The sequence below is a fragment of the Macaca mulatta genome, chromosome 1, assembly GCF_049350105.2.
Source record: "Macaca mulatta isolate MMU2019108-1 chromosome 1, T2T-MMU8v2.0, whole genome shotgun sequence".
NCBI lineage: Eukaryota > Metazoa > Chordata > Mammalia > Primates > Cercopithecidae > Macaca > Macaca mulatta.
The window spans coordinates 105,274,570-105,287,653 of NC_133406.1; the positions used below are offsets into that span (position 1 = coordinate 105,274,570).

The 13,084-nt window shown below is 42.0% G+C and overlaps 1 protein-coding gene across 1 annotated transcript; it reads right to left on the reverse strand.

The window, feature by feature from the left end:
- Positions 1 to 7,208: 7,208 nt before the first annotated feature.
- On the reverse strand, positions 7,209 to 12,758 carry LOC144329947 (endogenous retrovirus group K member 7 Env polyprotein-like). The gene has a single exon (XM_077939685.1). It carries the CDS (start codon positions 12,746 to 12,748, stop codon positions 11,273 to 11,275), a length of 1,476 nt encoding a protein of 491 aa, XP_077795811.1. The 5' UTR covers positions 12,749 to 12,758; the 3' UTR covers positions 7,209 to 11,272.
- Between the last annotated feature and the right edge of the window lie 326 nt (positions 12,759 to 13,084).

Sequence of the window (13,084 nt, forward strand, 5' to 3'; positions counted from 1 at the left end):
CCCCAAAAAATCTGTATTAATTAGAAACACCTGAAAAAACAGATAATACACAAAGTGGTAACTTTTCTTGAACCCATTGGAGTGCTGAGGTAGTGAGGCAACCAAGTACCCTGAAATCTAAGAAAAGACAGGTGTTTCTAAAGAGGGCTAGGATATGAGCACAGGCTCACCTGTAAGACAGCGTGGAAGGAAGATAGGACTGCTATTCAAATGGGTTAGAGGAATTCAGCTAAAATTTTTAATAAATCGCTGAAAGCCAGATGTGGCCAAGAACTCAGAACTCACGATACAACGGGCATTCCCACCCATTTGAAGCATCTTCATGGCCCTCCACCAGAGCTCATGAAAAGCTTGTGACCAGGGAATACATACCTAGGTAATGGAGCAGCCATCATTCTGGGAAAGGCATGAAGCCCACCTGAATCCTTTTTTTCTAAGGAACAAATGTCTTAAATCACTAGAAGAAGGGCCCAGGGCACAGGAAAAGAGCCCATTATACCTGGAGGAAAGGAACAGGAAAAAAAAAAAAAAATCTCTCTACCTTTGGGGAAGGGGCTGGAAACCATCCCCAGCCTAGATGATTACAGGTCTTTTACCATTGAGTGAGATCTAGGATCACTGAAAAAGCCCTATCCTCAAGATCCAGGGACAGAAGGCCCGACTAAAACTGAGGTGGGACTAGAACAGCTGTCACAGACCCACATGTTCTTCTTAGCCACTGCCCTGAAAAAACCAATGAGAACAGCGGGTATTGCAGCAAAGAAAGAGTTTAATCATCACAGGGCCAGCCATGTGAAGAGAGCAGGGAGCAATTTCTCAAACCCGTCTCCCCCACAATTCAGAGACTAGGGTTTTTCAAGAGTACTTTGGTGGGCAGGAGGCTTGGAAACTGGAACAATTGATTGGCTGGGGATGAAATTACAGGAGGCGTCTAAAGCTGTCTTCGCGCAGCCAAGTCAGTTCCCAGGAGTGGGTGGATCTCAGGACCTAGTGGCGTCTCTTGGTCTACTGAAATGCTGAATCTGAAAAATATCTCGAAGACTCGAAGACTCGTTCTTCAGGTTTCACAATAGTGATGTTATCTATAGGAGTAGTTGGGGAAGTTATAAATTTTGCGACCCCCGGTTACGTGACTCTGGAGCAGTAAGCAACATGCTACCATAAGGACACACGGAAAGCAAGGAAGTGAGGAAGACGCACTAAGCAATGGCAGGTCATTGTTTAACTGAGTCTATTATTCAGCAGAGTTAAAGTCCCTACCATATTTTAACCTTGCCTTATGAATGCAGTTTCAATCTTGAACAGGAGGGAGTTCAGTTTCCCTTGCCCCAAAGTTTAACTATAAATTTCTCTCATAGCTATTTTGATCTCCATGCTAGAATAAGCAAAATACATACATATATATATATATATGTATATATATATGGGTTAGAAGCAGGATGGAGTCAGTCATGTTAGATTTCTCTATTTATTTATTTTTTATTTTTATTTATTTATTTATTTATTGAGATGGAGTCTTGCTCTGTCATCCAGGCTAGAGTGCAGTGGTGGGAACTCGGCTCACTGCAAGCTTTGCCTCCCTGGTTCAAGCAATTCTCTGCCTGCCTCAGCCTCCCGAGTAACTGGGATTACAGGTGCCTGCCACCATGCCCAGCTAATTTTGTATTTTTAGTAGAGACTGGATTTCACCATCTTGGCCAGGCTAGTCTCGAACTCCTGACCTCAAGTAGATCCACTGGCCTCAGCTTCCCAAAGTGCTAGGATTACAAATATGAGCCACCACGCCCGGCCAGATTTCTTTCCTTATTTATACATATATTCTGCAAAGGCAGCTTCACAACGGAGAAATCTCTGCCCTACCTCCCAGGCTAGCAAGTACTGAGTAAGAAGCAAAAGTACTCTGCCACTGAAGAGAGAATCTCTGAGGTGCAGGCACATACTTTAGGAAGGCTTAAAGTTGGGGTAGTGCAGGAAAATTGAGAAAATACCCTCCAGGAATACCAGCATCTCTTGGTCTACTGAAATGCTGCCTCCACCCAAGCACAAGACAACACTAGAAGAATTTGAAGGTAACTATGGCAACAACAAAACCCAAACCCAGCTCAACTCTTGACTAGATTGGCCCACACTAAGAGCTTACCAGAATAAGAGGGGTGCTCATTTCCAACCATAAATACAATTTACCTCAGTCCCTACTGTCCTACACATAATATCCAGAATTCAATAAAAACAATGAGCCAACACAGAAAAGCAAGGTTTAAAAATCCTATCAACAGACAATGCAAGCAATAGAAACTGCCTCAAAGATGATTCAGATGTTGGTACTATCAAATAGGGAAATTTTAAAATCAAACCATTAATTATAACCATATTTAACATGTTAAAGGCTCTAGTGGAAAAGGTAGACAATATACATAAACAGATGGCGAATTTCAGCAGAAAGATAGAAACTATAGGAAGAGTCAAACAGAAATGTTAGAAAATTTTAAAACAGAGTAAAAGAGAAGAAGAGTGTATTTCACAGGGTCATCAGTAAATGCCATACAGCTGAGAAAAATATCAGTACTTTGAAAATGGGCTCATAGAAATTACCCAAACTGAAATTCAAAGAGTAAAAAAAAGAAAATAGAACAGAACACCCAAGAACTGTGGGACAATATAAACTGGCCTAACATATATGTAATTGAAATCCCAAATAAGAGAGAAAGAATGAGAGAGAAGAAACATTTAAAGAGAAAATGCCCAACAATTTTTCAAAAATAATGGAAGTTATCAAACCACAGATCCAAGAAGGACAGAGAAGCATAGGCAGACTAAAATACACACACACACACACACACACTCTCTCTCTCTCTCTTTCTCTCTCTCTCTCCTAAATATATCATATTTAAACTGCTGAAAACCAAAGATAAATAAAGCATTATTAAAATACCCATAGATCTTCATTTTATTTTATTTTATTTTATTTTACTTTATTTTATTTTTTGAGACAGGGTTTTGTTCTTGTTGCCCAGGCTGGAGTGCAATGGCGCAGTCTCAGCTCACCACAACCTCTGCCTCCTGGGTTCAAGCAATTCTCCTGCCAAGTAGCTGGGATTACAGGCATGTGCCATCATGCCCGGCTAATTTTGTATTTTTAATAGAGATGGGGTTTGGAACTCCCGACCTCAGGTGATCCACCCCCCTCGGCCTCCCAAAGTGCTGGGATTACAGGCATGAGCCACCGCGCCCGGCCAGATCTTTATTTTAAAATTTTTAATTGGAAAGCTAGGATGCCAGTGCCACCACTCTAGCCAGCCACAAAGAAATGCAGAAATATCAAAATATCTAAATCTTTCTCTTGGCCAACTCAACTGGCTGGAAGATTTTAAAAGAAAAGTTTTCTAAGATACAAAGATGAGCAAAAGAAGAGTAGTCAAGCCTAGTTTCTTTTTTTTTTTTTTGAGACAGAGTCTCGCTCTGCCACCCAGGCTGGAGTACAGTGGCGCGATCTCAACTCACTGCAAGCTCTGCCTCCTAGGTTTAGGCCATTCTCCTGCCTCAGCCTCCTGAGTAGCTGGGACTACAGACACCCACCTCTGTGCCCGGCTAGTTTTTTTGTATTTTTTAGTAGAGACGGGGTTTCACCGTGTTAGCCAGGATGGTCTCGATCTCCTGACCTCATGATCCGCCCGTCTCGGCCTCCCAAAGTGCTGGGATTACAGGCTTGAGCCACCACGCATGGCCGCCAAGCCTAGTTTCTAATGCACAATAATACTTTGCTTCCAAAATAAATGGGAACCCAGATCTTGTTTTCTGATCTTCCCTTTGAGACCAAAACTTCAGGCCATCTCCTCATCTGCAGTCTTCCTTATCTCTTCCTTGACAGAAGTCATTTTTCTTTCTGAATCTCAAAGTTTTCTTCCCTGAGTTGTCCTAAATGTTGTACTGGGCCCTATCACTGGAAATGCCTTTTTTACTCTAAGCCCAGGGAGAAGTCAGAATTCTCTCACTTCTCTAAGAAGTGATTTATGAACTCCACAGGCAGCATGCAGTCTTTTAGGATGTACCCTTGCTGTTTGCAGGGACAAAATACTCTGAACTCATTCACCATCTGTTTCATCACGACTTACCAGGGTTCCCCTCCTGGTGTCCCTCTGATGACTCGTGTTACTCTCCCTGAACACTATCTTCACCTGCCCATTAAATATTGGTGTTTGTTCAACTTTCTGTCCTCTACGTAATTCTCTATCAGTAATTTTCTAAGTGAGAAGAGACTTCCTCAAGGGGTGCCTCAGAGTGGGAGAGGGAAGGAGAGAGGTAGAGGTGTAATTTTAAAAGCTTTTTTTTTTTTTTTTTTTTTTTTTTTTGAGACGGAGTCTCTCTCTGTCGCCCAGGCTGGAGTGCAGTAGCCGGATCTCAGCTCACTGCAAGCTCCGCCTCCCGGGTTTACGCCATTCTCCTGCCTCAGCCTCCTGAGTAGCTGGGACTACAGGCGCCCGCCACCTCACCCGGCTAGTTTTTTGTATTTTTAGTAGAGACGGGGTTTCACCATGTTAGCCAGGATGGTCTCGATCTCCTGACCTTGTGATCCGCCCGTCTCGGCCTCCCAAAGTGCTGGGATTACAGGCTTGAGCCACCGCGCCCGGCAATTTTAAAAGCTTTGTTAGCATTACAATACAATTTAATACTTGTAAACTTGACAAACTAGATATGAAAATTAAGATAAAACTAAAGAAAGTATGTTTATGTTCAAAAAGGTTGAAAATGAACTTTAAAGGGCTAAGAAACATGGTCCTGTATATGTCTCACTACTTCTAAATGATTTTATCTACATTCTTGGCTTCTTCTACACCAGTGGTTCTCAACAGAGATGATTTTGGCCCACGCTCCCGGGGGACATTTGCCAATGTTTGGAGACACTTTTGGCTATTACAAGTGGAGAGGGTTGCCCCTGGCATCTATTGAGTGGAGGCCAAGAAAGCTACTAAATGTCCTCCAGTGGAGAGCACCCCACAACAAAGAATTATCTGGCCCCATGTGTCAATAGTGCTGAGAATGAGAGCCTTGCTTTACTCCCTATATGCTGATGACTCCTCAGTCTTTATCTCTGCCCAACACTTTTCTACTTAACTCTAGAAAAAATATATTTATTTTATATATATTTATATATATTTATCATATATAATATATACAATATGATGATAGCTACCTATTAGGCATTTCCATTTCAAAACATTTATTTTTGGCTGGGTGCAGTGGCTCATGCCTGTAATCCCAGAACTATGGGAGGTCAAGGATGTCAGGAGTTTGAGATCAGCCTGGCCAACTTGGCAAAACCCCATCTCTACTAAAAACACAAAAATTAGCCAGGCGTGGTGGCATGTAGTCCCAGCAACTCAGGAGGCTGAGGCAGGAGAATCACTTCAACCTGGGAGACGGAGGGTGCAGTGAACCGAGATCATGCCACTGCACTCCAGCCTGGGCAACAGAGAGAGACTCTGTCTGAAAAGTAAAACACACACACACATTTTTTTTTCTAAAACAAAATTCAGTTATTTCTCCAAAATTTACTCTTCTTTCTCTAAGATCTACTAAGACAAAATCTTTCAAATTAATGTATTTACCATTCCCATCCAATCAATAAAGTTCTTGCACATTTCTTTTCCTCTTGCCAATTATTAGCAGTAGAAAATCTTTAAGCAGGTCATTTAATTTCCCCATGCCTTGGTTTTCTCAACCGTAAAATAGTAAAAATAATAGTACAACTGCCTCCTAGTTATAAACAACAGAAGTTTCTTTCTTTTTTTTTTTTTTTTTTTTTGAGACGGAGTCTTGCTCTGTGGTCCAGGCTGGAGTGCACTGGCCGGATCTCAGCTCACTGCAAGCTCCGCCTCCCAGGTTCACGCCCTTCTCCTGCCTCAGCCTCCCGAGTAGCTGGGACTACAGGCGCCCGCCACCTCGCCCGGCTAGTTTTTTGTATTTTTTTTTTTTTTTTAGTAGAGACGGGGTTTCACCATGTTAGCTAGGATGGTCTCGATCTCCTGACCTCGTGATCCACCCGTTTCAGCCTCCCAAAGTGCTGGGATTACAGGCTTGAGCCACCGCGCCTGGCCCCAGGAGTTTATTTCTTATAGCTCTAGAATCTGGGAAGTGCAAGATCAAGGCGCCAGTACACTCTCTGGTGAGGGGTTGCTCTCTGCTTCTTAGATGGTAGCTTCTGTGTGTCCTCAAATGGCAGAAGGGCTGAAACAATTCCTTAACTAGTCATCCTGCCTCAGTCTTGCTCCATTCCAATTCATCTTTCATAGGGTTTTCAAAAAGATTTATCAATTGTTTGTTCATCAAAAGATGTCATTTAGTGGTCACTTGCACCCTGCTAAACTTCTGCCACTATCACAATGAAGATGACAGCAGAGTAGAGTTGTACCGTGGTGAGAAATGAACTTCCATTATTTGGGCTGAAATGGCTCAAGAAATTTTCAGCCCTCTTCTGCAAAAATTTTCTTTCAAAGAGGTAAAAGATAATTGATTTACCTATGGAAATTGACCTGACTTTCACATTATTGGCAGTGATTTTGATAGCATGCAACAAAGTAAAAGAGGAGTTTCACAACACTTCTACTTTCAATCCTCTTCCTTTGACACTAACTGCTTTCCTTATTAATATTACAGTTGTACGTGAGTTGGCTTATGAGCCTTCTGAAAGTGATGTGGCAGAAACTACTACTGAGATGGGGAAAAGGTATTTAGAGTTCTATTTACAGGTTAGAGATTGTAATGTCTAAAAGGTTTTCTGTAGAATGTGTTATTAACTTGTTTTAGAAGAGTCATGCTTCAATGACCTTCATAATTGTATTCATTTATCTCCCAAATATACATTATGGATTTTGTCAAATAATACAAAATATATTTTTGGTATAATCATTATTGAAGTATATTTTTTAAAAAATTTTCCAGCCTGAGCAACATGGTGAAATTCCATCTCTACTAAATAAAAATTTAAAAAATTAGTCAGGCATGCTGGTGCGTGCCTGTAGTCCCATCTACTCCGGAGGCTGAGGCATGAGAATCACTTGAGCTTGGGAGGTAGAGGTTACAGTGAGCCAAGCTTGCGCCACTGCACTCCAGCCTGGGCAACAGAGCAAGACTTTGCCTCAAAAAAAAAACAAAAAAAAAAAAAAACAAAACAAAAAAAACAACTAAGACATCATTTAAAGAGTTGGTAGGCAAGCCACAGAATAGGAGAAATATTTGTAATAGGTATATTTGACAAGAGACATATCTAAAATACATAAAAAAAACATTAAAAATCAATGAGAAGAAGATAAGCTAATTCATAAGTGTGCAAAAGACTTAAACAGAAACATCACAAAAAAGGATATTCAAATGAACAAATAAGCACATAAAAAGATAGAAAGTCACTACGTATCAGAGAAACGCACACTAAAAACGCAGTATCACTACATACCCACCTGGTTGGCTAAAGTTTAAAAGATTAACAAGACCATGATATATCTCAATTAAAAACAAACAAGAAAATCTCAAATTGCCTAACAGGTCAGATCACCACCCTGCTCAAAATTCTTCAATGATTTTCCATTGCTTTCAAGATGATGTTAAACCCTTCAAAGTGACATTCAAACACTTCAGGATGGCACATAGCATCTGAGAGTGTATCTAAATATCACAGCTGCCCCACGGCACAGGATGCTATGTGCCATCCTGAAGATTCCAGCACCTAGGGTCTTGAGGTATATCGTGGTCTTGTCAGATTCTGCCCAATCCTATTCCGAACTTCCCCAAACTTGCCATGCTGTTGCCATGTTTGAGCCCATGCTGCTTTCTGTGAACAAAGCTATCTTGCCAACGCATACTTATCCTTCAAGATGAAACTCCTTCTCCATAAAGCCTTCCATGAGTTACACATAGCTAAACTGTTGTTCACAAGAGGAAGGGTCGTCTACGAGTCGCTGACTCTCTGGGATCTGCCCTACCTTCACAAAGACATGCCTCATTTATGAACACACGAAGCACAGTGTGCCATATTTTGGGTACCTTGACCTGGAGAGAATGTTGGATATGGATTTGTTTTGTTCCTTCAGGGCTTAGAAATGTAAACTGTTTGCTGTTCTCTACTGCCCTCTGTTGAAACGAACGTGGACAATGTGCATCTCTTCTGCAGGACAAAGGAACCCAGTTTTCAAGGAAATTAAAGAGAGATCTGAATGGTTTAACATAAGAAACAGCCAGCTAACGGTCTAGGGGAGTGAGAGTAATAGTCCAGAGCAGGCCCAGGCCCAGCACAGTGGCTCACACCTGTAATGCTAGCACTTTAGGAGGCCGAGGCCAGGGTGGGGGCTGGGGAGGGGATCACCTGAGGTCAGGAGTGGGAGACCAGCCTGGCCAACATGGCAAAACCCTATCCCTACTAAAAGTACAAAAATTAGATGGGCATGGTGGTGGGTGCCTGTAGTCCCAGCTACTCAGGAGGCAGAGGCAGAAGAATTGCTTGAACCTGGGAGGTGGGGGTTGCAGTGAGCCGAAATCACACTACTGCACTCCAGCTTGGGTGACAAGAGCGAGACTCCATCTCAAAAAAAAAAAAAAAAAAGTACAGAGCAAGGAGAACCCAGGCACACTTAACTTAAGCCACTTGGTCTGCTCTTCTGATTGAATGTCTCTTGACCTCAGCATGACTTCAGGCAGTGGTACTCAGAAAGAAAGGCTTGTTTCATTTATCCACACTCTGGCTTTAGACACTTAGTGAAGAGGGTGGCATTCGAAGTTGTAGTAGAAAACTAGGAGTTAGATTCTAACACATAGGGTCTGCAACTCAAATGGCTTGGAACCTTCCCGTCAGCCTGTTTTGCCCTTTAACTGTATCGAGTGCATGTGTCTCCAGCAAGGGTAAAGATTCAGGTGGGTGGGAACTTGGTCCTAAGCCAAACACACTAAAGAATGCTGGAAAATGGTCCTGGGGAAGGTTGAGGCTGTTCTGCTTAGTAGCAAGTAAATACTCGACAAGAACATTTGAAAAACTGTGACTGAGGCTCTAACCAATACAAACTTGCCTCCTTGTCACTGGAAATAGACCTGCTGCAAGGCATCAGCAAATAAGGAGTCATCTCTTTGGCTTCCAGTGAATTTTCTAAAAGCACAATTCAACTCTAGTCTGTGTCTCTAGTTCTAGCCCAGATTTCTCCTTCCAGTTACCCAGCTGATATTGACCACTCCTCTGCTATGTCCACAGGCACCTCAAACTCAGAATATCCAAACCTGAACTTACTATCTCTCCCCAACCCCTTCCAGCTAAGCTTCTTTCCATCGTATTCCCCACCTCAGGGAATGGCACCTCCTGAGCCAGGAATCTGGATGTCATTGTGATTCCCACCTTCTCTGTCATAACCCACATCCAATTGTGCTGATTCTCCTTGCTAAATATCTCAACCCTACCACCATTACCTTAGTCTGAGGCCGTCTTCATCTGCCACTGTGCAGAGACCAACTCATCTTTCTGCTCCCAGTCTTACTCCTCCAACCTATTTACAAGCAGCAACCAGAGTAATTTTGTCAAAGTACAAATTATATTATGTCACTTTCCTGCTTCAAATAATTCAGTGGCTCCCCACATGAAGGGGTGGCCTGCCCCTCCACACCTGTGGGCGTTTCTTCTTGAGAGACTTGAGAAAAGAAATGAGACACAGAGACAAAGTATAGAGAAAGAAAAAGTGGGCCCAGGGGACCGGCGCTCAGCTTACAGAGGACCCAGGCTGGCACCGGTCTCTGAGTTCCCTTAGTATTTATTGATAATTATCTTTACCATCTTAAAGATAAGAGTGGCAGGACAATAGGATCATCGAAGGGAGAAAATTAGCAGTAAGACATGGACAAAGATCTCTGTGACATGAGTAAGTTCAAAGGAAAATGCTGTGCCTTGATACGCATATGCAAACATCTCCATAAACCTCTTAGCAGCATTGCTCCAGCAAGTCCCACCAGCACGTCCCACCTTATGCCATAAGGTGGTTTTCTCCTATCTCAGTAAACAGAGCATACAATCGGGTCTCACACCGAGATGTTCCATTGCCCAGGGATGGGCAGGATTTTTAACCAGCAAGCTGCCTTCAGGCACTTGTTTAACAAAGACACATCCTGCACAGCCCAAAATCCATTAAACCTTAAGTCACCACAGCACATGTCTCTTGCAAGGACAAGGTTGGGGAGAGGGTCACAGATTAACAGCATCTCAAATACAGAACCAAATGGAGTCTCTTATGTCTACTTCTTTCTATATAGACACAGTAACAGGCTGATCTCTCTTTCTTTTCCCCACATTTCCCCCTTTTCTTTTCAACAAAACCACCATTGTCATCATGACTCGTTCTCGATGGTCGCTGTCTCTTTGGAACTGTTGGGTATACCTGCCTACTAACAGCAGACAGAACAGGCACACAAGGATTAATATGAAATTTACAACAGCAGTACTTTAGATGGTCTTAACCAAAGTGACAGGGTTAAGATTTGCGAGGCCATTAGCAACTCCTGCAATTGCCTCAGTTTCTGGTATCAACACAGAGATCACATACTTCACAAAGTAATAAAATATCACAAAGCAAGTGGAGGCAGGATGAGATCACAGGATGGCGTTAAAATTAAGATTGCTAATGAAATTTTGGGCATGCATTGTCATTGATAACATCTTACCAGGAAACAGGGTTTGAGAGCAGACAACCCGTCTGACCAAAATTTATTAGGTGGGAATTTCCTAATAAGCCTGGGAGTGCTACAGGAGGCCGGGGCTTATTTCATCCCTTTGGCTTCAACTGTAAAAGGTGGCACACTTCCAAGGGGGTCGTTTATAGACCTACCCTCAGAGCGCATTCTCTTTCTCAGGGATATTCCTTGCTGAGAAAAAGAATTCAGCGATATTTCTCCTATTTGCATTTAAAAAGAGAAGAAATATGGCTCTGTTCCATCCGGCTCACCGGCGGCCAGTTCAAGGTTGCCTCCCTTGTTCCCTGAACATCGCTGTTACCCAGTTCTTTTTTCAGGATGCCCAGATTTCATATTGTTTAAACACACATGCTCTACAAACAATTTGTGCAGTTAAGGCAATCATCACAGGGTCCTGAGGTGACATATATCCTCCTCAGCTTACAAAGAAGATGATGGAATTAAGAGATTAAAGACATAGGAAATTACAAACATATTAATTTTGGAGAACTAATAAATGTCCATGAAATCTTCACATTTTATGTTTTTCTGCCGTGGCTTCAGCTGGTCCCTGCATTCAAGGTCCCTGACTTCCTGCAACATTCTTTCTCCCTTTTTCTCTATATAAATGTGCCATGGCGATGAAGGCTTGTTCATTCTCTCGATTCTGACGCAGGATTCTTCGACTGGTCCGGCACACTAAAAACAAGCCGATAAAACAGAGACACATAATTCCAAAATTTACTGCAGTAGAGTTCCCAATAGACTTAATCCAAGTCGTGGGGTTTAATCCATAAAGATGTTTTGCCACTTGATCTAACACCTCAGCTCCAGGCACAATATTTAAGTGACTTTGAGAGGCTTCAAACATTTGTTCTTTTAATTTAGAAATGTCTAAAGTGAGATTATCTTCTCTTCCCTGTAGATGGCGTCTAACCATGTCCCAGTGATGTTTAGACTCATTATAAACTTGGGGTGTAATACGAAAATCTGATGTATTCCAGTCACACTGTAACTGGAAACAATGTTCCAAGCTCATGAGTCTATCTCCCATCCAAATGACAGTTTGTCTAAGATCATTAATTTGATTTGCCAATTTTTGATTTATACCAGATTGTGAATTCCACAACCTTGTGGAATTCTTTTGCCAATTGTCAACAAAGCTTACTGTCTGAACAGAAGAGTGCAATGCAACTCCTGCCACAGAGGCTGTAGCTGTGACTGCAATTAATCCCATAATCACTGCAATTAAAGTAAAAATGAATCTTTTGGATCTATTTAAAACGCCTTTTAATACTTCAGTCAAAATATGGATGGATGGTGAGGCCTCCCATGGTCGGTCCATGGACACAGGGATCCACACGCCTTCTCTTGCTCTCACTAGCAGAATACGGTGCTGCCAATCAAAAGTCGAATCAATGCAAGTAAACAATCTGCAATTTTCACAAGTTATAGTTTGGGAGTCTGGTTTAATAACTATATTTCCTGTGACTAACATATAATGGGACTTTACACAACTTTGTAAAGGAACTGTTAGACTGGAATTTAGGTTGATAGAGTAAAATGGCTTATAATCTCTTGTTTCTATAGTTTGATTTCCAGACCAAATTCTAAGGTGGTATGAAGCTACAGTAAGCCTCCATAATTCTGGATGTTCAGGACCAAAAACAGGACTTATTATTTTTGGTCTTGGAGTAGAGATTCCCTTTTCTCCCCATATCCAAGGGTAGAAAGACTGTAATTTTTTGTGCTTACCTTTGTCTAAATTTTCTGTTAAGTCACTATCAACAGTTGGACTCACTAGTGCACTGGGACAGAATTGAGTTTGTCCTGTGCAATTGTGGTAGAATTGACCTCGAGGTGCCCAATCTGTAACAGTTCCGAATGTATTGTTTTGTAATATCACCGCACTATCGGCCACACATTCTTCCCAAACTAAATCTTTTGATTCTTTGGAAATCTCTTTGGGGCAAGTTTTCCCTTTTGGCCTAAATTTTAATGATCTTTGATAAGAAAAGTCTTGTAAATAGTTTACCTGTGGTTTGAGTGACATTCCGCTTACCATGTGATAGTAAATCTACTGGTGGGACTGAGAGTAGGTACTTCTACCAACCAATTTTGGATAGCAGGTATTAAACATCCTGGTGCTCTCCCTAGGCAAATAGGAGGATAACGATACCCAATGGAAATATTTATCATCATTCCTTCTTCCTCCGGTTTGGCAGGGCAATGATCATCTGTGGGACCAGGTACCCACACACTATTATTAACATATACTTCAATAGGATTATCCATCCATGTGACTGCCCGAATTAAGGGCGAGAAAGGCACATAGGCCCAGTAGATATAATTAGCTGCAGCTGCAGCTGCAGCTGCTCCTGCAAGCATG

Bases quoted from the DNA above. Each gene is read 5' to 3' on its own strand.
- LOC144329947 (XM_077939685.1), bottom strand. From the start codon at position 12,748: ATGTCACTCAAACCACAGGTAAACTATTTACAAGACTTTTCTTATCAA.